Genomic DNA, 24,804 nt, shown 5'->3' with positions numbered 1-24,804 from the left:
AAAAAAAGTTATTATTTATAAAAAGCTCTGCATGGTCTAAAACCTAAGATTCATCTATCAAATATCAAATTTTATAAATATTATATGAGGTACGTAAATATTAATTTCGCTCAAGAGTAAACTAGCTTTATTTTTCAGAATATTGAAAATTATTATTATGTATAAAAAGTTGTTTGAAATTAAGAACTATATTTTAATATGTAATTATATTCTTCTAATTAAAAAAAATTCTTAAATTGTGGATAACCAACATTATTTTCAGTTATTTCAATTATGATAACTCTTGTATTATTAATATTACGAAAAAATGCATAACAATTCTGCATAGACTAAAGTACCTTTATAGTTCAGAGTATTTAAATTTGAAGGAGGTAATTACATATTGGAACATAGATTTTAATTCTAAACAACTTTTTTTTTATTATTGACATCCCAATTTATTACAATCTGTCGTTTTTTAGAAAGCAATAAGCATTAAATAATATTTATGTCTGCTAAACTATTGACATGTGGCGAACATACCCATTAATATGCCGCTCTTAATGTTAGTCTACTAAACTATTATTGGTTCTGGGAAAACATAAATAAGCACTACACTTTTTTTAGCTCACACTAAATCACTGGTCACTTTACGTTTTAACCTTCGCACTGCACACATCTGCATCAAGTTCCTTGCTAGGTGGTTTGGGTATTCCCGCAATCGGTGCTTGTATTTTTTTATTCGATATGTAATTTCTTCCTTTACATAAGTTACCTCTGCATCTCGATGTACGGCGTTGTTGGTGATATACCACGGTATATTTAAAATCATCCTTAGTATTTTGGATTGGAACCTTTGTATTATTTCAATATTAGAATTTGCGGCTGTACCCCACAGTTCTATCCCATAGGTCCAAATTGGCTTCAACACCGCTTTGTATAGGAGTAATTTATTTTGTGTTGATAACTGGGATTGTTTTCCTATTAGCCAGTATATGTCTCTAACGTTATGGCCCAATTGTTTTCGTTTGGAAAATATGTGTTTTTTCCAGGTCAGTTTTCTATCCAGGTGAATCCCAAGGTACTTTACATCGTCTTTCTGTGGTATTTGTTTGCGGTTAATACATACAGGTGGACAGGTTCCTCTACGGGTTGTAAATGTTACATGTATTGACTTTTGCTCATTTGGTTTAATTCTCCATTTTTGTAACCATTTTTCGACTTCAGTTATGTTATTTTGTAATAGTTCTGATGCGATGTTTGGATTCTTGTTGGAGCATAAGATCGCAGTATCATCTGCAAATGTAGCTGTTGTTGTGCAGGTGATGTTGGAAGGTCGGCAGTATAGAGTAGGTACAGGACAGGACCCAGAACACTTCCCTGGGGGACACCTGCTGTTATGGGTTGGAGTTTTGATATTTCATTGTCGTATTTGACTCTAAAGCGTCTATTTGCAAGGTATGACTTTAGTAGTGTGTAATAATTTAGAGGCAAACAACTCCTCAGCTTATAGGGCAACCCCTGGTGCCATAACTTGTCAAACGCTTGTCCTATGTCTATGAACAGGGCGGAGCAATATCTGGATGCTTCGAGGTCTTTATGGATTCTGTTTACTATTCGATGTACTTGTTGAATGGTAGAATGTTTCTGCCTGAATCCAAATTGGTGAGTTGGAATTATTCCCTCGTCTTCTAGAAGTCTTGTTAATAAAAGTTTTCGAACACTTTGGATAGCACAGGTAGTAGACTGATGGGCCGGTATGATTCTACCCTTTCAGGTGGTTTGCCTTGTTTTAAAATGGGTGTTATTTCGACAACTTTCCATTGTGGCGGCAAATAGCTGATTTTCATGATTGAATTGAATAATTGTGCTAAATATGTATATCCTATTTCCGGCAGTTCTTGTAATATTTGTCCTGTGATTAGGTCGTACCCTGGAGCTTTTTTAGGGTTGGTATTGAATCTTATTGTGGCCTTTATTTCACTTTTTTTGAATCTTTTTTCTGGTAATTCTAGCTGGTATGATTCTTCAAGTGCTTAGTTTATTGTTTCCTCTTGGTTGGGGTCAGTTGTTTCATTGGGAATGAACACAGTTGTTAGGTGGTTTGCAAATGTCTCTGCTTTTTCCTTTGGTGTTTTTAACCATCCGCCCTGCTCTTTTTTTAATGGTGGTATATTGTATTGGGGTCTTTTTAATTTTCTAGTAGCCTTCCATAGGGAGTAGTTTGTTTGTTCAGTTGTATCTAGTTGTTTTATGTGTTCACTGAATTGAAGATTCTTTTCTGTTGCTATCATTTCTTTTAGCCTCTTAACAGCATTGTTCAACTGCGTTTTTGTTTTTGGCGCTCTAGTTGCTTGCCACTGTTTTCTGAGTTTTCTTTTCTGGGCTATTTTCTCTCTTATTGATAATGAAGTGTATTCACTTTTCATTTCATTGTTGCTGGGTGTTGTTGAGTCCCAGGCAGCTTGTTGTATAACTAAGTTTAGGTGTTTTACTGCATATTTGATCTCCTCATTGGTCTTTAGGGAAATGTTTAGTTGAAGTCGCTCCTCGACCAGTTGTTTAAAGATGTTCCAGTTTGTTTTTTTGTGCAATACACATGGTTTTTCCCTGTGGAGAATTTTTTTATTTAGTGTTATAACAACTGGCGAATGATCGGAAAAAAGTTCATAACATGACTCCGCATGCATATAGTTCCTGTTAATTTGTTTAGTTATGCTGAAATCCAGAAGATCGGGTGTTTTATTTAAGTTGGTTGGCCAGTACGTTGGTTCTCGTGTTGTTACTACTTCTAGATTATCGTTGTTTATTGCTTTGTATAGCTCTCTTCCTCGGGTTCCTAGAACCCCAACTCTGATGCTTGGCATTATAGTCACCGCCACAAATGAATCGGTTGCCTAGTTCGTCGAAGAACTCTTTACAGTCTTATTTTGTTATTTTGTGCTTTGGAGGGCAATAAACCACAGAGAAAGTAATGGGGCCTGTCCAGTCTTCTACAACTATGTTTGTGGCTTGTATGTATTCTTTTTCAAGACAAGTTGCGAGATGATGTTTGTGTTTTTAATAATGATTGCAGTGCCACCGTGGGCGGTTCCATCAGGATGCATGGTATGGTAAACTGTATAATATGGAATTTTTTAGACATTCTTTTTTGTGAAGTGCGTTTCTGATATTAATATTAGATCAATTTTATGATTTGTCAAGTATAAACTAAGTTCATGTTTGTGTTGGGCTAATCCATTCGCATTCCAGATCACAAATTTTAGTTTGTCTGCCATCACTTCATCTTTGCTACGACGGTGGTAAGAAGGTTGAGCATGGTGCTCATCAAACAACTTTTAATAACCACAATTTTCGATATTGTGAAAAATAAAATTATTTTTTTATTTACTCTTGAGCGAAATTCATATTTTTTGACATACCTCGTATAACATTGATAAAATTTAATATAAGATGGTTGTATTTTAGGTCTTAGAGCATGCTGAACATTTTATAAAGAATAGGTAACTTTTTTTTTGTAAAATTAATAATAAAAGAGTTATCATAATTGAAATAACTGAAAATAATGTTCGTTATCCATAATTTAAGAAGAATTTTAATTTTTTATTAGAAAGATATAATTATTGCATATTAGAATATAGTTCTTAATTCCAAACAGCATTTCATAATAACAATTTTCAATATTGTGAAAAATAAAGCTATTTTACTCGAGCGAAATTCATATTTTTCGACATACCTCGTATAATATTAATAAAATTTCATATTTGATGGTTGAATTTTAGGTTTTAGACCATTCAGACCTTTTTATGAGGAATAACGTTTTATCGTAAAATTAATAATTTAAAATTTTTCCATATGGTTCCAACTGTGGGACATACTGTATATTTTGACTCACTACTCTGTATATTAGTTTTGCTTATTGTTATTTAAAAATACAATTTATTACTAAAAATGGAATCATTCATTAATTTTTTTTTTGTGAAATATGCATAAAAAATATTGAAATGTCGTTTATTTTGAAAAATATTTTCGACGCCACCTTGTGAAAATTGTTCCAATAATTTCATAGTCCAAGAGCTGGGAGCGGATTTTGCTCGTGATAAGTAATATGGAAAATCTATACGGAGATATCTTGAATTAGATGTGTACATGTAGTAGATCATGACTTTACTAAGCAAAATCTCCAGGGGCGGAACGCTGCGTGGGGCACAAATATTGTGCTGCGTCACAAAAAAACGCGTCACCTCGTCTCCAACTCTGGTTTCTGCCCCTGGAGATTTTGCTTAGTTACGTCATGATGTACTTACTCCCAAATTTTGTTTCACTATCTCAATCACGAACGTCACAAAAAATCCCTTGTACTTTTTATATTCACCCTTGACCTACCCCTTTATCGGCCACGCAGCGTTCCGCCCCTGGAGATTTTACTTAGTTACGTCATGACCTACTTATTCCCAAATTTTGGTGTACTATCTCGATCATGAGCGTCACAAAAAGAAATAAGAAAAACCGCGACTTTGACCCATTATAACTACCCTCGTCCTCAACTCTGGTTTCCGCCTCTGGGGATTTTACTTAGTTATGTCATGATCTACTTATTCCCAAATTTTAGTGCACTGGGGCGGAACACTGCGTGGGGGATAAATATTGTGCAGCGTCACAAAAAAAAATAATAAAAACCGCGAATTTGACTCCTTATAAATACCCTCGCCCCCCACTCTGGTTTCCGCCCGTTGGAGAAAGTCATGTGCACAACTAATTTAACATACCCCCAAATAGTTTTTCCACATTACTTATCACGAGCAAAATCTGCTTCTATCTCTCAAACTATCACCTTGTGGTTCTAGGGTTAAATAGTAATGTAGAAAAAATATATTGATCCTTCAGTAGTGTAGGAAACAGAGGTTAAACCTGGCAAACTGGACACAAGTGCTGTTTTTTGGGAGATCAAGTGGTGTTTATTATGAGACCAACATTTTCTTCAGATGGTATTAAAAGGTTTTTTTTAATGTAACACCACCACCACCGCTAAACGGGGCGCCACCACCGCTAAACGGTAGGTGATAGACATATGCTGTCGCAAAATAAATTGTAGGAAATATAGTCCTTTTCATATTTCTATTAAGGAAATTTTTTGAAAAACGTACAGGAAGGGTTACGTTTCGCCAAAAACCACAAATTACCCCCTTTAACATTTTTTTGTCAAACCAAAATAAAAATGCGAAAAGTGTGTTTTTTTTCTATTAATACCCCTCTAAAACTATTTAAAAATTTATGAAATAGATATTTCACCTTTAATTTATTGCTAAGTGCCTACCAAATTTGAATTTATTACAAATTTATTACATTGCCAAATATGCGATGTTTTTTGATAGTTTAGTAAACAAAATAGGTACAACTAAATATACATTATCTATTTATAGGATAATCGGACAATACAAAACAATCACCAAAACAAAACAAAAAAACACACTATTTCTTACAAAAAATTAAAAGTGTGTAAAATAGTCGAGGACCCTCTCAAAAATTCATCAGTTAAATCAAACAGATGACAGATGGCATCAATTATAAATTATCAGAAGTCGGTAATAATAAAAATATAAGCCAACTATTGCCATTTAGGGATAGTTTTATATTATTAGTACAAAATATATCTAACAGAATATACCTCAAGTTACCTAAAACTCACCTAGGACCTAAAATCAAAATGTTACAAAATTTTTTACATTGCCTTGAAAAGGGTTAAAGATATGAAAATGGGGGTTCCGGGGCGAAACTTTTTAAGAAAAAGTTAGTCTCATCTTAAACAGCCCTTGATACCTATACCAGAAAAAAAAAAAAAACCGTACTTGTGTCCAGTTTGGGAAGTCTCTGTTTCCTACACTCCAGTAGGTATAAATTACTTTATAAGTAGATAAGTACTTGGATACTTGCGATATTGTAATATGGCGAGTTTCGTTGAACAGATGAGGTGGCTGGCGGCGGTGACGCACAACCTTCAGTCATTGGATGCTCGTGGTACATGAAACTATGAAGCATCGTATTTTGTGGTAAAGTACTAGGTTCTGATAATTGAAATGTTGCGTACGGTGATATGTCTTCTGAAGTCTCTGCAAAAATTAAAAAAAAAATGTAAATGTAATTAAATATGGAAACAAATGTCTTTCAAACTATCAAATAACGAAATTAGAATAAACAACACATTTTTTTACCACAAAGATCAACACAAATATACATTCAATAATATTATACCCAGATATATGAACAAAGACATATCACAGAATGTGTTATAACCAACAAAAATATACATCCATCAACAAATATTGAAGTAAGATGCCTAAAGTCAGCACATGTTGGTAAAATAAGAATTATTATGAAATATGTCACACCAAAGAGAGCGGCACTAACACAAAGAAAAATCGAGTCGATGGACTAAATACAGAATCCACGGAATATTTATACAAAAAAATAATAGATTGTAATATTGAAATATTACAAAATGATAACATCAACGAAAGCTGAAAAAAACTCAAACACAACATAATTAACGCAGCAAAAGGATTGGTGACAGGAAAGTCACGAATAATAACATATTATCAAAAAAGAAAAACCAATGAGAGAGGAACTGAAGACAAGATGTAAAGAAACGAAGAAAGTCTATTCACAATACAGAACACAACATACACAAGAGGCATTTAATCACTAAAAATGATTCCGAAATCAATAATTTAGTGAGACAAATAAAAGAGAACCCTGGGAAAGTTTCTCCAAATATATTAAAGACGACTTCTACGGAACACAAAAAGAAATACGAAGAATGATTAGCGGACAAAGAACAGAGATGAGAGGACTGACAAAAACGATAAATAAACTTAAGTACACTACTTTTAATCCTTATTTGCTAAAGGTGACGATAATGGACCACTAACACGAGAAGTGACGACAAATGAAAAAATAAACAGTGCAGAAGAAGAGAAAACGGAAGTATTGAGGAAATCAAAAGCACAGAAAAACACCAACAGAGGACAGAATAGCGAATAAACTACTAAAGTACGGAGGACAAGATCTGACTAATCCACTGTTAAAATAATCCAAAAAATAACAGAACAAAACAGAATATCTCAAGGATGGAGATCAAGCATCCTAATATCTCTCTTCCAAAAGGAAAACAAGGTGAATCCGGAGAACTACAGAGGAATTAATTTATTAAACACAACATTAAATTTGACAACCAAAGTGAAATCAAATAAACTGAATGAAATTATATCACTAGCAGAAAAGAAAGTCATGAGAATGATAGACGAAAAAGCACATGAAATATTTAACAATATCTGGAAGCATCCTAGCAGATTATTAAGAGAATTGACTAACTAGGACGAAAACCAAAGAACGGTACATAGACGGCCTAGACAGCAGTTATCTGGATATAGAGGAAACCCTTAAGAATGAAAAATTGAGATAGCCACAGGATATCGAAACACAAATATCGCCCTTCAGGCACTAAGTACCCTGCAGGTAGGTCAAATGGACCATAGCCGCGGAATGTGAGCATCGAGGTCACGTACCGACAGACGTGGGCTTGATCGCCACACCTTTCGGGCGCTCAGCCGTCGAGGAGAACAAAATTTATTTTGCCAATTCGCCGGCTGAATGACCGAGCACACACGGTCTGGACAGCGAGACACCGATTTAGATCGGGGCCTTGATGTCCGGAATACATTTTTTTAGGACACAAGTCCAAAGTAAAGTAAAAAATTAACTTAGTCATTAATAGGGAGGAAAGCTCTTCTAGCTACCCCTAAAACCAGGTGGCTTAACCACATAAAGTACACAATGGATGTCCCACTACCCAGGCCTCCAAAGTAACGTTAAGTTCAACGCCTCCCCATTCGGTGTGTCCTTCGATGGGAAGGGGTGGAGGTATAGCTTGGGGTCACATAGGTACCACTCCATTACGGGGTGTGACCGGTTTGATCTTCGGAACGTGTGAGTTCCACTTTTCCATTAGAACACACATATCCCCCGGGGCTGGGGTTGATACGAGCATGTGTGTGTGTGTGTGTGTGTGTGTGTGTGTGTGTGTGTGTGTGTGTGTGTGTGTGTGTGTGTGTGTGTGTGTGTGTGTGTGTGTGTGTGTGTGTGTGTGTGTGTGTGTGTGTGTGTGTGTGTGTGTGTGTGTGTGTGTGTGTGTGTGTGTGTGTGTGTGTGTGTGTGTGTGTGTGTGTGTGTGTGTGTGTGTGTGTGTGTGTGTGTGTGTGTGTGTGTGTGTGTGTGTGTGTGTGTGTGTGTGTGTGTGTGTGTGTGTGTGTGTGTGTGTGTGTGTGTGTGTGTGTGTGTGTGTGTGTGTGTGTGTGTGTGTGTGTGTGTGTGTGTGTGTGTGTGTGTGTGTGTGTGTGTGTGTGTGTGTGTGTGTGTGTGTGTGTGTGTGTGTGTGTGTGTGTGTGTGTGTGTGTGTGTGTGTGTGTGTGTGTGTGTGTGTGTGTGTGTGTGTGTGTGTGTGTGTGTGTGTGTGTGTGTGTGTGTGTGTGTGTGTGTGTGTGTGTGTGTGTGTGTGTGTGTGTGTGTGTGTGTGTGTGTGTGTGTGTGTGTGTGTGTGTGTGTGTGTGTGTGTGTGTGTGTGTGTGTGTGTGTGTGTGTGTGTGTGTGTGTGTGTGTGTGTGTGTGTGTGTGTGTGTGTGTGTGTGTGTGTGTGTGTGTGTGTGTGTGTGTGTGTGTGTGTGTGTGTGTGTGTGTGTGTGTGTGTGTGTGTGTGTGTGTGTGTGTGTGTGTGTGTGTGTGTGTGTGTGTGTGTGTGTGTGTGTGTGTGTGTGTGTGTGTGTGTGTGTGTGTGTGTGTGTGTGTGTGTGTGTGTGTGTGTGTGTGTGTGTGTGTGTGTGTGTGTGTGTGTGTGTGTGTGTGTGTGTGTGTGTGTGTGTGTGTGTGTGTGTGTGTGTGTGTGTGTGTGTGTGTGTGTGTGTGTGTGTGTGTGTGTGTGTGTGTGTGTGTGTGTGTGTGTGTGTGTGTGTGTGTGTGTGTGTGTGTGTGTGTGTGTGTGTGTGTGTGTGTGTGTGTGTGTGTGTGTGTGTGTGTGTGTGTGTGTGTGTGTGTGTGTGTGTGTGTGTGTGTGTGTGTGTGTGTGTGTGTGTGTGTGTGTGTGTGTGTGTGTGTGTGTGTGTGTGTGTGTGTGTGTGTGTGTGTGTGTGTGTGTGTGTGTGTGTGTGTGTGTGTGTGTGTGTGTGTGTGTGTGTGTGTGTGTGTGTGTGTGTGTGTGTGTGTGTGTGTGTGTGTGTGTGTGTGTGTGTGTGTGTGTGTGTGTGTGTGTGTGTGTGTGTGTGTGTGTGTGTGTGTGTGTGTGTGTGTGTGTGTGTGTGTGTGTGTGTGTGTGTGTGTGTGTGTGTGTGTGTGTGTGTGTGTGTGTGTGTGTGTGTGTGTGTGTGTGTGTGTGTGTGTGTGTGTGTGTGTGTGTGTGTGTGTGTGTGTGTGTGTGTGTGTGTGTGTGTGTGTGTGTGTGTGTGTGTGTGTGTGTGTGTGTGTGTGTGTGTGTGTGTGTGTGTGTGTGTGTGTGTGTGTGTGTGTGTGTGTGTGTGTGTGTGTGTGTGTGTGTGTGTGTGTGTGTGTGTGTGTGTGTGTGTGTGTGTGTGTGTGTGTGTGTGTGTGTGTGTGTGTGTGTGTGTGTGTGTGTGTGTGTGTGTGTGTGTGTGTGTGTGTGTGTGTGTGTGTGTGTGTGTGTGTGTGTGTGTGTGTGTGTGTGTGTGTGTGTGTGTGTGTGTGTGTGTGTGTGTGTGTGTGTGTGTGTGTGTGTGTGTGTGTGTGTGTGTGTGTGTGTGTGTGTGTGTGTGTGTGTGTGTGTGTGTGTGTGTGTGTGTGTGTGTGTGTGTGTGTGTGTGTGTGTGTGTGTGTGTGTGTGTGTGTGTGTGTGTGTGTGTGTGTGTGTGTGTGTGTGTGTGTGTGTGTGTGTGTGTGTGTGTGTGTGTGTGTGTGTGTGTGTGTGTGTGTGTGTGTGTGTGTGTGTGTGTGTGTGTGTGTGTGTGTGTGTGTGTGTCACTAGCAGAATAGCAACAAGGTTTTATGTCGGGAAAATCATGCACTGACACTATGTTTGCAATGAGGTAAATGCAAGAGAAATCACTAGAATAAAACAAGCCGGCATATTTTTGTTTCATGGACCTTCAGACGGTATTTGACAGGGTCAAATTAAAGGACGGTATCCAACTTATTATCCGCAAGTAAGAAACACTAGAAATCGTCAAAACGATCGAAAACATCTAGCAGAATAACACAATAAAAGTAAACTTAATAGGTCTGGATCCCGCGTATGAAAAAAAGTTGATTAATAGCAAGCTGAAAATTTGTTGATAGCTTAAGGGTGTCCAGTCGGATAAACTTTGATATATGCGAACACTGGAACAGGGGCAGTTTTAACTGTGGAACAGGTTAAAAATTTGGAACAGACACACCACGAAAACGGCACATTTATTTTGTCCGACAGAACAGACTTAAATTCTCCGCACAGAGATTAAACTCTCATGCAAAAATCAGACTGCTATTTATCACCTGTCATTATTCCTGTCATTTGAAATATTCTACATGTTCCACCCATTAAAACGCCCATTTGGTGATAAATAGCAGTCTGATTTTTGCATGAGAGTTTAATCTCTGTTCGAAGAGTTTAAGTCTGTTCTGTCGGAAAAAATAAATGTGCCGTTTTCGTAGTGTGACCGTTCCAAATTTTTAACCTGTTCCACAGTTAAAACTGCCCCTGTTCCAGTGTTCGCATATATCAAAGTTTATCCGACTAGACACCCTTAAGCTACTAACAAATTTTCAGCTTGCTATTAATCAACTTTTTTTTCATACGCGGGATCCAGGCCTATAAAAGTAGAACTAACTAACCCAATTGGAGATGTCAATGGTATAAGACAGGGGATTTCTGAGCTCTCGATTATTTAACCTGATGATGCATTAAATATTAAAAAAGTCAGAACGAAAAAAGGATGCCAAATGAAAAAAAAACTTAAAAAATCTGCTATGCAGACGACGTAACACCAAAGAATATAATATAGCTCCGAGTATAATATATTCGTTGGTAACACTAATCTCTGGAATTAAAGATCAGTTAAAAAACATGCTAAACCAATTTAGTAAATATAATGGCTAGATAATTACCATCTTATTTTCCACATTTTCAAGTGATGCAGTTTCAATACCTAGACATCACACTATGTGGCTACGGAACCTAAATGAAAGGCAGAATATACAAAAAATCATCAGACCAATAATGACATGCGGCAGAAACGCGACCTGACACATAGAGAATAAAAGGAATGCTAGAAATATCGGAGATGAAAACCCTTAGTAAAATCGATGCTAAGACAGTATGGGACAGAGCATAATTACAGATATACGACGGATATGTAAAGTTAAGAAGATCAAAGATTAGATCTAAAGAGAAAAGTAGCATTGAACGATGATATAAGCAGACTGATATATTTAATCTTATATGTTCACGTCTTCATGACGTCCATCGGTGTTCTCTCCTCCGATAGTACAGTTAAAATATCGTTCATAACAAAAAAAAAAACAAAATATAAACAGTATTTTTTCAAATACCAATAGCCTACCTGGAATTTTTTCTCCGGCCTGCAAAGAAACCTTATGAATAGTGGCATAATATCTCTCTCTTTGAGCTTCTGCATTTTGTTGGTTATCCAATTGTTCCTTAGCTGCGTCGTTGTGACCTGAAACGTAGCCTTTATTAAAAATTGGTAGACTTGAACTTAAAGTGTGACTACTTACGTCGCTTCATACATATCAGAGCCCCTATGGCAGAAATAATTATTGCTACAAATAAAACTACTAACGGTATAACAACTTTTAAATCAGAATAGAAAGGCGAGTCATCGTCTCCCTGTTTCATCAAATCGGGAGGTGGCACATCTAAAACAAAATTACTATTTTATTAATGAAAATACCAATTTTTTTTTTTTTTTATTTAGAAATAACCGCATTAACCACGAAGGTCATCAGCGGGGTAACGAGAATACAATTAATAAGTTTACAAAAGTATGAAATTGTGTACAATTAAATCTTACTTGCTAGGTTACATTTATTAAGGAATTGAAAAAGAGGTTTACAGTCGGTTTGCAGGTTAAGAATGTCTTTCATATTGTTTGAATAACCAGATATAGATTGTTTGTAAGCGGCAAATTCATCACATTCTGTTAGCACATGTTTTACTGATACTGGTATATTACACCTTCTGCATTTTGGTGCTTCGGTATGGGTAATGAGATGCTCATGAGTAAGTTTACAGTGTCCTAACCGAAGACGAGATAAGATGACTTGGTTCGATCTGTTGGTTGTATGTGGATTCCATGGACCAGTATCTTCTTTAACGTCTCTTAACTTGCTCGTGGATGTTTTCCATTTTTCACTCCATAAATTGAGAGTCATTGATTTTAGTAATTGTTTTGTATCTGCGGCTGGAATTGATTGTTCTGCCAATGTTGGTAATTGCGCAGCTGTGTAAGCCCAACGATCAGCGTTTTCATTTCCCTCGATTCCAGAATGAGAGGGAACCCATAGAAAAACTATTTTTGAGTCTGTTTGATGCAGACTGTGTAATATTTCTTTGATTAATATGACTATAGGATTTTTCGTGAAGGTTTGTTGTATGAGTCTCAGTGAATTGAGTGAGTCAGATATTATTAAGGAGTGTTTGGTTTGTGCATTGGAAATGTGCTTCAACGCTTGTAATATGGCATAAAGTTCACCATTTAAGATGCTATAGGAGCTGGGAAGCTTAAATAAATATTTGGTTTCATTGTTTATGTATACTGCTGCTCCTACACCTTGGGAAGACTTAGACGAATCAGTGAATAAGTGGGTATAATTTTTATATTTTGCGACTATTTGTTTATAATTTTGATATATAAGACGTGGATTGGTATCGTATTTATTATATTTCGTCAATTGGGTGTTTACATGTGGGGTTCTGATAATCCATGGAGGAATGCTGTGTTCATTCATTAACCACGTTCTGGGGAAATTTTGGAGATTTAACGTTGATATATACCGGTGAATTCTAACATAAAAGGGTGGTGGAGAGGTGCTATGTTGAAAAGTTGATTTGAAACGATTACAGAACGTGTTTTTGTGAGCAGGAATTGATGGTATTGATGCTATTCTGGAGGCATAAGATAAACTAAGAATTTGTCGTCTGAAAGATAGAGCTGGTTCGCCCAGTTCGCAGTATAGACTTTCTACAGGCGTTGTCCTGTAAGCCCCTAGAATTATTCTTATTGCGGTGTTGTGTATAGTATCTAAGCATTTTAATATTGAAGAGCGAGCAGATGTGTATGCAATATATCCATAATCAATTTTCGATCGAATAAGGCTTCTGTATATTTTTAGCAGCATTAGACCATCAGATCCCCAAGACTTGTTTGCTAAGCATCTTAATAAATTTAAGCCCTTTTGACAAGAAAGAGTTAGTGTTTTAATATGATTTTTCCACGACAGACGTTGGTCGAATATCATGCCCAGAAAATTTATGTGTGGAGTATAGCTTAGTTTCTGGTTGTATAGGAATATTGATGGTCGATGCTGCTCTGGTATGTTTCTTTTTGAGAATAATATGCAATTTGTTTTGTTTGGGGAGAAATTGTACCCAGACATTATAGACCAACGTTCGAAGGATGTTATGCATTGCTGAAGGCTTTGAGCCATGGTGCTAAGACATCTTCCCTTGATAAACACGATCATGTCATCTGCGTAAAGTCTGGCTACAACTGGTTTCTTTAAATCTTTTAAGACATCATTCATAGCAATTAAAAATAAAGTTGGGCTGAGAATTGATCCTTGTGGTGTGCCGTTTAATTGTTTCTTGGTTGATGATATTGTTCCAGAAATTCGGACTTGGAATTCTCTTTGAGATAAAAAATTGCGTATGAAATTTATTATATTGCCTTTCAATCCCCAGTGATGTAGTTTATTTAGGATGATTTTATGGCATGTAGAATCAAAGGCTTTATTAATGTCAAAATAAATTGCTAGACATTTATCTTTAGTAGCAAATGCTTCGTGAATATGACTTTCTAGGTCAATAATGTTATCAAGTGTGCTTCTAGATGGTCGAAATCCGGATTGTTCGGGAATTAATAATTTGTGAGTTTCCAAAAACCATATTAGTCTCTTGTTGATTATTTTTTCTAGCAATTTACTCATGGAGCAGGTTAGGGAGATTGGCCTGTAAGATTCAGGCAAGAGTGAAGATTTGTTAGATTTAAGTATGGGGATGATTGTTGCTTTCTTCCAGATTAAGGGGAAGTCACTATTATTCCACATGTGATTAAAGATATTAAGCAGAATTTGTTTCGCCGTTTCTGGGAGATTTTTTAGAAAAACTGGTGGGATGTCATCGGGACCAGAAGAACTGTCTTTTAGTGATGAGAGAGATTCCTCCATTTCTTCTTTTGTCAGTGGCTTGTTTAGAAAATTAAGGTTTTCCAGCTCTTTGAATTCCGTAGGGAGGGCAATGTTATCATTAGTTATATTTCTGTTTATGGAAAGCTTATGATAATAGTCTGCGAATGCTTCACCTATTTCTTTTGTTTGGTTTATTCGTTTGCCGTTATAATCTAATGCTTTAATGACATGGTAAGTTTTGTTTCCATAAATACCTTGTATCTTCCTCCATGCCGATGATATTGTAGTGTTTCTGTTTATGCTTCCTACGAACTTCTTCCATGACTCTTTTTTACTTTTGTTGGTAATATATCTTGCTTTTGCCCTATGTTTTTTGTATTCAATTATACTTGTTGCGGTTTTCTCCCTCCTACATCTATTTAGAGCAGATTTGCTGTTTTGTATTGCTTCGGCACATTCGTCATTCCACCAAGGCACAGGTTTAAATTTCTTGATATGTTTTGTTTTTCCTATTGAAAATTCAGCGGCTTTTATGATTATTTCGTTAAGTTCAGTTACTGCTGTATTTGCGTCCTTCCACTCATTAATTTTGTATATGTTATTCTCAATGGTTTTTGAGAAAGAGCTCCAGTCGGCTTTCTTTATTTTCCATTTCTGATGGATACTATCTCCGTTTGATATTTTGTCTTTTATAGTTGAATTCGTTAATTTTATAGGAAAGTGGTCACTGCCTAGTAAGTCATCCATAACTCTCCATTCAAGGTAAGGACTAATAGTTGGGCTACATAATGAAAGATCGATGCAAGAAGAATTGCCAGTTGCTATATTGAATCTAGTATTGCTGCCATCATTCAGTAAACTTATGTTCATGGTGTTGAATATGTTTGATAGAATTCGTCCCCTTCTGTCTGTTTTTTGAGAACCCCAGGAGTAATTGTGGGCATTAAAATCTCCTAGAAGAATGAAAGGAGTTGGAAGTTGATTAACTAGAGACTCCAGTTCCTCCTCAATTAAATAATGGTCAGGAGGAATGTATATGTTGCAGATGGTGTAATTTAGTTGTGCTTTAATTTTTACGGCTATCGCTTCTAGGTTTGTATTTATTCTAATTTGTGTTGCTTGTAGATTCTTTGAGACGTAAATGGCTACGCCGCCACTCGCAACTTGTACATTTCGGTTTTTAACGAATTCGTTGTATCCCCTCATTTTGTGGACATTTTCGTCTCGGAAGTGAGTTTCTTGTAGACACAATATGTCCAGAGAATGGTGGGCTATGATATGCTGTAGCATATTTAAACGGGTATAGTACCCATTTAAGTTCCACTGGAGTAATGACTCGAATTTATTTATTGGGTATCTTGAGATGTATTTGAGATATCAGATTGGGTATCACTTACATCTTGGGATTGCTTTAGTAATTTCTTTTTTAGCCTTGTGACACGAGTTTTTAGTTTCTTAGTGTTTGCGTGAGGATGAATTTCTTCTAACATATCTATTAGTTTTGGAATATCTTCTGTGAAGTCTTCCGCAATGCTAAGAACATCCCTCGATCCGTATGTATTTTCTAGGAGCTGTTTAAGCTGATGGCTGTTGATTATGAAGGGAGGAGAATGGGAGTCGATATAGTTTATAACAGATTCAGTAAGTTCTATTTCTTGATCTAATGTATTAGATTTGGGTTTTTTGTTTTTCTGAACGACTGTTTGGGGAAGAGAGAAGGTAGAAGTATTGGGTGGCATTTGTTCTTCTGGAGTGGCTGGGGTCATATCTTCAGCTGTTCGTTTTGTTGCGGATGAAGTTGTTGACTTAGTAGTTTTGTCCGAGGTTGGGATATTTTCAGATTGAGCAGTGTGATCTGGATTTGTTACCAGATTGGATGTGATCAAAGCAGTATTGGCGACTTTTGAACAATTTTCTACTACTGAGGAACTTTCGGGTAGAATATTATTTATTGAGTGGGAATTTAAGTCATTAGGAGATGTTTCATCCGGTTGAGATATTGACGAGATTGGAACATTATGTGTGGGTTGTGATGATTGTTGGGAATGTGGGTTAATATTGCCCGAAGGGCATTGGGATGCAACATGACCCGATAATTTGCAGGTGAAGCAGCGTTGACTGTCTAGGGCTAAAAAGATATGATATGATAGATTATCATGTGTTATTTCTAAGAATTCGGGTATGGTAATATCTGGGGAAGGAGCGATATACACCTGTCTTCTGAAGCTGAGTATGTGTTGGTATTCTGGATTTGATGCACCTATTCTAAGAAAGTTTATTGGAGAAACTAATTTTAATCCAATATTTTCCAGTAAGGTTACAAGAGTTTCGTGTGGGATCGTTGGGCTTACATTCGATAATACTAGTCTGTCTGCTGGTGAAATTAGACGTCTTGCTTTGATGACTTCATTATTGACAACAATTTGACCATGATTAGTTAAAAACTCATCAACCAGTGATTTATTGGTTAGATAAACACATATTCTGTTGTGTGAAATTCTGCTACAGAAAATGATGTTTGTTGGTTTTACCAGAGGTCCCAATTGGAGAAGATAATCTTGAAGTTTTGCTCCCTGAATGGAGCCGAAGATAAGTGCCTGGTCTTTGTTAGGATACTTGTAGATATTTTTGGAGACAGTGCTTGCATAAGATGTGTTGGAGGTATTCATATTATTTAAATTATTATCTGGGTGAGTGTTGGTGGATGAAGATTGATTTGTAAATGTTGGTTGTGACATTTTATTTAAAATATTCAAATTTGCTAAGTTATTTTGTTAAATATAATTATTGTCCAAAACATTTTTCCCAGGCCGACCCTGCCTTTTGTTGTTAAAAATTCTTTATTTCGCTAGGCGAGTTTTTACTAGCTAATTACTTTTCAGTCTTGTGTATCTGATATCTAACCTCAATCAGCCTAACAAAAATCGTCTGAATGCAGTTAATATTAAAAATTTACTCACAGTTGCTGTTCTTGGTATTTTATGTCACTGCACTAGTAAAACTTAACTATTAAAAGGCTTTTATTTAGCGGTAATTTGTTTAAATCGACCGTAAATTATAAAACGTGTGTTTACAAACAGGTCTCACAAACAAGTCCGAAAATACCAATTAAATGTTGAAAATTCAAATTTAAATTGTTGAAAATTGTGAAATCTTGGATTTGGTGAAAAAAGTATGAGTGATGAATCTCCAAGTGTTGAACTTATTCCCAAAGTCTTAGACCGGGTTTTATTTCGCAGGTTCAAGTCCTTTTAAATATTGGTTTTATATGAGATTAGCCACATTTGATTGTAACAACAAATTATTACATTTTCGCCTAAAAAACGCTTCGTCTTCCACTCCAGAATTTTTTTTCAAAAAAGTCTAAGGGTATAGTTAAGAAGTTTATGTCTTTTCAAAAGTGAGGTTGACATACTTGACGACGGTGTCGTAGGCAACAGCCATGATTGGCTGAAAAGATCTGAGAGGGGATATTTATGTTTTATGTACATTAAATTCTAATAATTAGTATGTGTGTTTCTGCACTCTTTCTATGTGCTTTATGCTATTTTGTGTGTGGGAGTATTCGTATTGTGTCTGTGTGTTGCGTATGTATGATTTACGACTAAAGACGTGTATATCACTTTTTCTTATCCGCTGTTTTTGGTATATTTTTGTTGTTTACTTCTTGTTTAAGTATTGGCAACCAAATCTTACTGTATTCGGCTGATGGGTTAGCTACATATTGTTCTTCATTCAATAAGATGATTGATTTATCTCTTTTTCATATCTGTTTCCTTCATATTTATCGACGGATATTTCAATTATTGTACTCTTGTTTATTATTGTCCCAGCCATGTTTGCATATCTACGATGTGTCGAATTCCCTGCTTCTGATGTATGTTTCATACTCGTTTATACACTTACTGGCCTTATAGTTTTTCACACATAGAAATTTTTGCATTCACACGATATTTTGTAGATGCAGTTCGTTAACCTCTTTTGTGTGTTGTTGGGTTTGATTTTGGAGAGGATAGATGAGGAGCAGACTTTCAAATCGCACTTTGTCCATTTTTTCACATTATAAGTTAGAGGTGGCCTTGTATACGTCAAAACATCATTGATTAGGTTACGACATACGGTCTTAGACATTCTAAGCGTACTATTTCACGTATATTTGTGGCTTCAAAAATCACGTAGACAAACAAAACGCGTTTTGTCCACTACCGAGAGAAAAACAATTAGCACTATTTTGGACAAAATGCGATTCGTTTGTCTTGCAATGCTTTTTCTTAACATGTAACGACTTTATTTTGCATTTTGTGTGACAGATATTTTAACACAAACCATTTGTTTTTTATATATGGCTTGAGCATGAAGCGGGAAGGGGTGTGGTAGAAATAAGTTCCTCGTTGACTGACTTTCTAAAAAAGACTGATTTAAGAAAGGACAAGTTCGCAAGCTAGGCTCTGATTGGACTTTCAGAGTTTTGTACAGAAATATTGACTCTTCTAAAATGTTTTGGAAACCGAGTGATTCTTTGATATTTTTTTACCTGTATTATTTAAAATTATTTCTTTTACAAAAATTACATAAACATTAGTCTTAAAAAACATCACTTTAGTTAAAATTATTTAAACGTTGACATTTAAAAAATTTTCAAAATCAAAGTCCATCTCTTCCTTAGCATTAGCTTTAATATCTTCCTCTGACACCTCAGTTATATTAGAGTTCCCATAATTAGTACCCATGCACATGCACCCCTTTGCAGAATATTGAACAACTAATTCCTATCTTCCTAAAACCGCAGTTTTTTGTACATCCTTTATTACATTTATGCATCTTTTGTTTATATTTATATTTTGTAATCATTTAGAGACAATCAAACTATATTTTGTCCTTTAAAGACAATCAAATAGCGTTTTGTCCATCAAAAACATTTTTTTTTTGAAAAAACTAATGAAGTGTGTTGTTATTTATAAACAGTGCAAATTGGTAATAAAAATATTTGTTTATGAAACAGTTCGTGAAGGATGTATACTTACGCGATGTATAGCACTCGCTCCGTTGTCGCTCGTGCTCTAAACATCGCGTGCGTTCGCAAAAAGTACTTCACGCACAGGTTCATACAATATTTTATCTACGATAAACAAATAAAAAAACTGTTACTCTTCGTCACTGGAATTCATTTCTATTCTACAATTTTTAGAACTTTGACATTTAAAAGTTCTAATTTCTTTCAAACCACAAAACTGCCAAATTTTGTTGTAATTTATTGCTCATTATGTCATCACCATGACAACGCGGAAGTTAAGGGATATTTGATTATATGAAAGTGTGTCAAAAACAGTGCGAAAGAGTAAATCCCATTTAAAATACATTGTTACTTCACGCACACTTTAAACCCTTCACGCACTGCTATCTAAAATGACAGTTTTCACAAACTAAAAACTTATACATAATATGACTTATACATAGAGTATAAAAACTTATACATAGCGTAGATAATAGTTATTTATGATATAAGTGTTAAAAGTACACGTTTAAGGCACGCATGTGAAAGTTTGCAGAATGAGCGAAAGCGAGTTCTGCAATTCACATGAGTGCCTTAAAAATGTACTTTTTAACACGCATATCATACAATATTTTTTCTACAAACGTAATTACAAGACAATATCTACAAAAACTTTTACTTGAACTTGACTGACATTCCATTTTTATATTTTTTTGACATTACATCAAAATTGCCTATACGGTCAATACGAACTGCAGTGCCTTAAAATTTTTAAAGCACTAGTGCCTTAAAGTAGCATTTTTAACGCTCGTATTGAGTGCTAAAAATTGCATTTTTAACACGGTTGTAGAAAAAGTATATTTTGTCATATTCTGTGTGTTTTTTTTTAACTTTATTAATAACGGTGTAGCAGTTTTTCTCATTTCCTGAAAAATGTAAAAAATTGACAAAGTGCGATTTGAAAGTCTGTTCCTCAGATCTTCTGAGTATGTTGTTTGTTTTAAACGTTGTTGCGATGTTGTACTTTTTTCCTATCCTTTTTATAATATGGTATTATTGTCATTCTTGAGTCCCTCCTTGTGGCTGTTGCAGGATTGCTTATGGTGCTGTTTTCAAGAACCATATTTATTATCTTATATATTTTTTCCCTTCAATTTACAGGAATAGCGGGACCCTTTCTTAAGTCATGTAGATACCTGCCTCTTGGGTCTTTCTAGAAAAGACTGCCCGGTTTACCGCTAGGATGGTGGACAAAGGCGTCAGCATTGTGTACTTGCGGTTGTTAATCATCCATTTAATGTATGCGGCAAAATAAACAGAACTGAAATGCGCATGCCTCAAATTTGTATGTTTTATGCGCTGAAACGTACATGATTTCGTAAATGAGTGATTTCCGGACGTCGTTATAACATCTGTGAATTTCGAGTTAATATTAGGTGCTTCAGGATGATTTTCAGTTTTGCAGAAAAAAAATTTATCGTGGAGCCCCATTTTCGGTCATAAGAAAAAAGTCACGAAAACGGTCCCAGCTTAAAATCAGCAATGGTTTCATCAGGACGGGGCAACCTGTCTCACGGCAGGGAGTCTCTTCGGATAATACGCGATAATTTTGGGACATGGCCACTCACCAGCATAATGCCACCTGATGCGTATAATATGGGGAATGTACACAGGGCATATTTTTAGCATATGTTTTATCGGAAACGCCATCGTGAATAATGTTTTCAATGCTGTATATTATCATGTATAATAAATACTTAAATAATCATAGTCATTTAAATAGTCATTTCAGTAATGCTTATTTTGCCCTAGACTGTACTTTAAGGCTTTAATAATAATTTAGTCTCAAACAAGTTAGATAACTTACCTCCCTCTTTAGTAAGCGTCATAAAATTAAATTCTTCAGTCGAAAATCCTGCAACATTATGAGCTTCTAGTTTGACTACATATTGTGAAGCAGGAGTTAAACCAGTAATAGACGTTCTTCGTTGTGGTTTTAACGCATTTGACACTAAAAAGGTAAAGCAGTGTTATTTACGTTTATTGCCATAAAAATATGTTTAAAACAGAACAAGTTGTCAATTACTTTTAATGGGAAATAAGCCACAATTTTACCAAAAAAAATGATTTTATTAACGTTTCGAAGCCCAAATCTGGTTTCGTTGTCAAAATACAAAATACTACTAAAATAAACAAAAATGTTGTTGCTGAGTAAAAAAATTCTTTTAATAATTTATTTAATCTGACTCATCTATATTGGTAATTTAGGCGTGTATTATACATTTTAAAGTAGAAGACTTTAAAATGATATCGCCAATATTTATTAGTTGCGTTCCTGGGACGACTTTACTAAAAGATAGTTCATTCGATTAGATGAAATCAATCCCAACTCAAGAATATCCGCCACAAAAAAATCATAGCATGTGATCTGTCTTTAAAAAGACAACCAAATGCAACGATGACAGTAAAATTCTCGCGTTAGAGGTTCCTTAGTAAATCACGAGGGAAAACCAGGAAAAAACCTCGTGACACTATCCCGACATCGTAAGTATTTGGTCTTACATTTAATTTACTTTCAAAAAACTAATACCAAATTCTGACTTTAATATGTTTAAATTATAAATAATATTAATAATACATAGATATACATAAATAATATTAATGACTAACTCGATATGTTATTAACTTACTAATCGTGGTATTTTCTTTCTATTGACTTCCTCTTTCAGTATGGGTAACCACATCTTATTGCATTCTACCGAGGAATTTGCGACACAATTGGTTTCATTTAGCATAATTAGAGCCACTTCTTTGATTTTTCTCTTTTTACTATCTGATTCTTTCAGGACTATACTTGAATCTCTCCACTGAGCTCTATGTTCATTATCCCATGCAAGTTGACATATTTGAGATCTATCGAATTCTCTATTTTTATTATAAGACCGATGTTTACTTATTCTAACGTTTAATGGTCTTGATGTTTCACCCAAATAAAATTGTTCGCATTCACAAGGTATTTTATAAATACAATACTTTGTTCTTTCTTATATTAAAAATAGAGAATTTGATAGATCTCAAATATGTCAACATGCATGAGATAATGAACAGAGAGTTCAGTGGAGAGATTCAAGTATAGTCCTGAAAGAATCAGATAGTATAAAGAGAAAAATCAAAGAAGCGGCTCTAAATGAAACCAATTGTGTCGCAAATTCCTCGGTAGAATGCAGTAAGATGTGGTTACCCATACTGAAAGAGGAAGTCAATAGAAAGAAAATATCACGATTAGTAAGTTAATAACATATCGAGTTATTTATTAGTATTATTTATGTATATAGATGTATTATTAATATTATTTATAATTTAAACATATTAAAGTCAGAATTTGGTATTAGTTTTTTGAAAGTAAATTAAATGTAAGACCAAATACTTACGATGTCGGGATAGTATCAAGAGGTTTTTTCCTGGTTTTTCCTCGTGATTTACTATGGAATTTCTAACGCGAGAATTTTACTGTTATCTTTGCATTTGGTTGACTTTTTAAAGACAGATCACATGCTATGATTTTTTTGTGACGGATATTCTTGAGTTGGGATTGATTTCATGTAATCGAATGAACTATCTTTCAGTAAAGCATCTTTTAGTAAAATCGGCCCAGGAATGCAACTCATAAATATTGGCGATATCATTTTAAAGTATTCTACTTTAAAATGTATAATATAGGTCTGAATTACCAATATAAATGAGTCAGATTAAATAAATTATTAGAAGAATTTTTTACTTAGCAACAACATTTTTGTTTATTTTAGTAGAATTTCGTATACAACGATACCCGATTTGGGCTTCGAAACGTTAATAAAATAATTTTTTTGGTAAAATTGTGGCTTATTTCCCATTAAAAGTAATTGATTATAAAAATGCCGCAAGAAAATAGCTTCAGAACAACATTAAAAACAAGTTGTAATATAAAATAATGTGTTGTTTTGCAAAAAGATTTAGAAGTATAGAGTAAAAGATAATTGATTGATTAATCGATAATATTTTAAATTTAGATATAAAATGTGAATATAAATGTGATAAAAAACATACGAAAAAATTTGTTTGCGTTATTGTAGAGTATACTCAGGAGCTCTACTTCCGTCTGAAGTTCTGATAAGAGAGGAGGGATAGAGGAGTCGAGTAACACATTTCTACAGAAGCCAGGGTTCACCTGGCCCGACTGATACACCCCTGTAAAGGTTCCCTTGTCTAGAGTCACAGATGAAGACTACAACGGTAATAAAGGCGGATGAGAAGAACATTCTAAATGGCGAGTTGAAGAGCTACCGGCACAAAATTCCGCAACCCAAAATTTTTGATTAAGTTTGACAATCTATAACTTTATTATTTGTACTCCGATTTTCAAGATTCTTACATCAGTTTGTAGGTACATATATTGATGTCGTTTTTTATTATTCCGGTAACAAAAAAAATTTGCTTAGATGGCATTATACGGGGGTGAATGGAAGTGTTGTATTTTCTCTTAACTTTAAAAAATTCTGTTAAAAAATTTTGAGGGCAGATTTTGTTTCATATTCCTTTTGTATTATTCTGGAAGAATCACTAAGGTTTTGTTTTTTGAATTATTTCTTTTTTTGTAAGAGCTGTAAATAAAAACACTGCTTTGAAGGTTCTTTTAATTAAAAATATCAAACTCACTAAAACTAACAAAACAAAACAAAATTAACAACAAAACCAAACAATTCAATAGCGAGTATGTCCACCTCTTGCAGCAACGACTGCTCGCAATCTGTTTGACATCGAATAAAGATGTGTTATCCTTGCCTCGGGAATAGCCCGATATTTCTCTACCAGGGCCATAACTGTACCAAATTTTTTGGGGGCCTCGGATGACGGCGAATAGCTTTTTTAATTCATCCGATAAATACTCAATATAATTGACATCTGAGCTGCATGCGGGCCATTTTAATCTTATCAATCCAACCTCTATTTAATGAGTTAATTAGTGTTTTTATTTACAAAAAATGGTACAGCTCTTACAAGAAAAGAGATATTCGAATAATTAGGAGGAATTAGGATAATTAGGAGGAAATACAACATTTCCATTCACCCCCGTATAATGCAATGCAAGCAAAATTTTACTATTACCGGAATAATACCAAACGATATTAATACATGTACCTACAAACTGGTGCAAGAATCTTGAAAATCGGAGTACAAATAATAAAGTAATAAATTATCAAACTTAATCAAACATTTTGGGTGGCGGAATTAGCCCTATCAGGGAACGCAAAATTTTACGAAAACCTCCAAAAAAATAAAGGAAGGATGAAAATTTGGGAAGAGGTAGTTGAAATTGTCTATTATTATATAAGAAAAACTTTACAATTCTACATCCCCTCCATTTTACACAAATTGGAAAATACGGG

The 24,804-nt window shown here is 35.4% G+C and overlaps 1 protein-coding gene across 3 annotated transcripts in view; it reads right to left on the bottom strand.

The window, feature by feature from the left end:
* Positions 1-24,804, bottom strand: part of LOC114329496 (cell adhesion molecule Dscam2) — a 1,422,998-nt gene that overhangs the window by 32,842 nt on the left and 1,365,352 nt on the right. For all 3 annotated transcript variants that reach the window (XM_050654329.1, XM_050654330.1, XM_050654331.1), the window contains exons 26-29: positions 21,246-21,389; positions 11,755-11,895; positions 11,580-11,708; positions 5,914-6,089 (exon numbers count right to left, since the gene is read on the bottom strand). In XM_050654329.1, coding sequence (XP_050510286.1) covers positions 5,914-6,089; positions 11,580-11,708; positions 11,755-11,895; positions 21,246-21,389 — 590 coding nt within the window. The remainder of the gene's footprint in view (positions 1-5,913; positions 6,090-11,579; positions 11,709-11,754; positions 11,896-21,245; positions 21,390-24,804) is intronic.

The sequence above is a fragment of the Diabrotica virgifera genome, chromosome 6 (genome assembly GCF_917563875.1).
Source record: "Diabrotica virgifera virgifera chromosome 6, PGI_DIABVI_V3a".
NCBI lineage: Eukaryota > Metazoa > Arthropoda > Insecta > Coleoptera > Chrysomelidae > Diabrotica > Diabrotica virgifera.
This window is presented reverse-complemented; position numbering and strand designations above follow the sequence as displayed.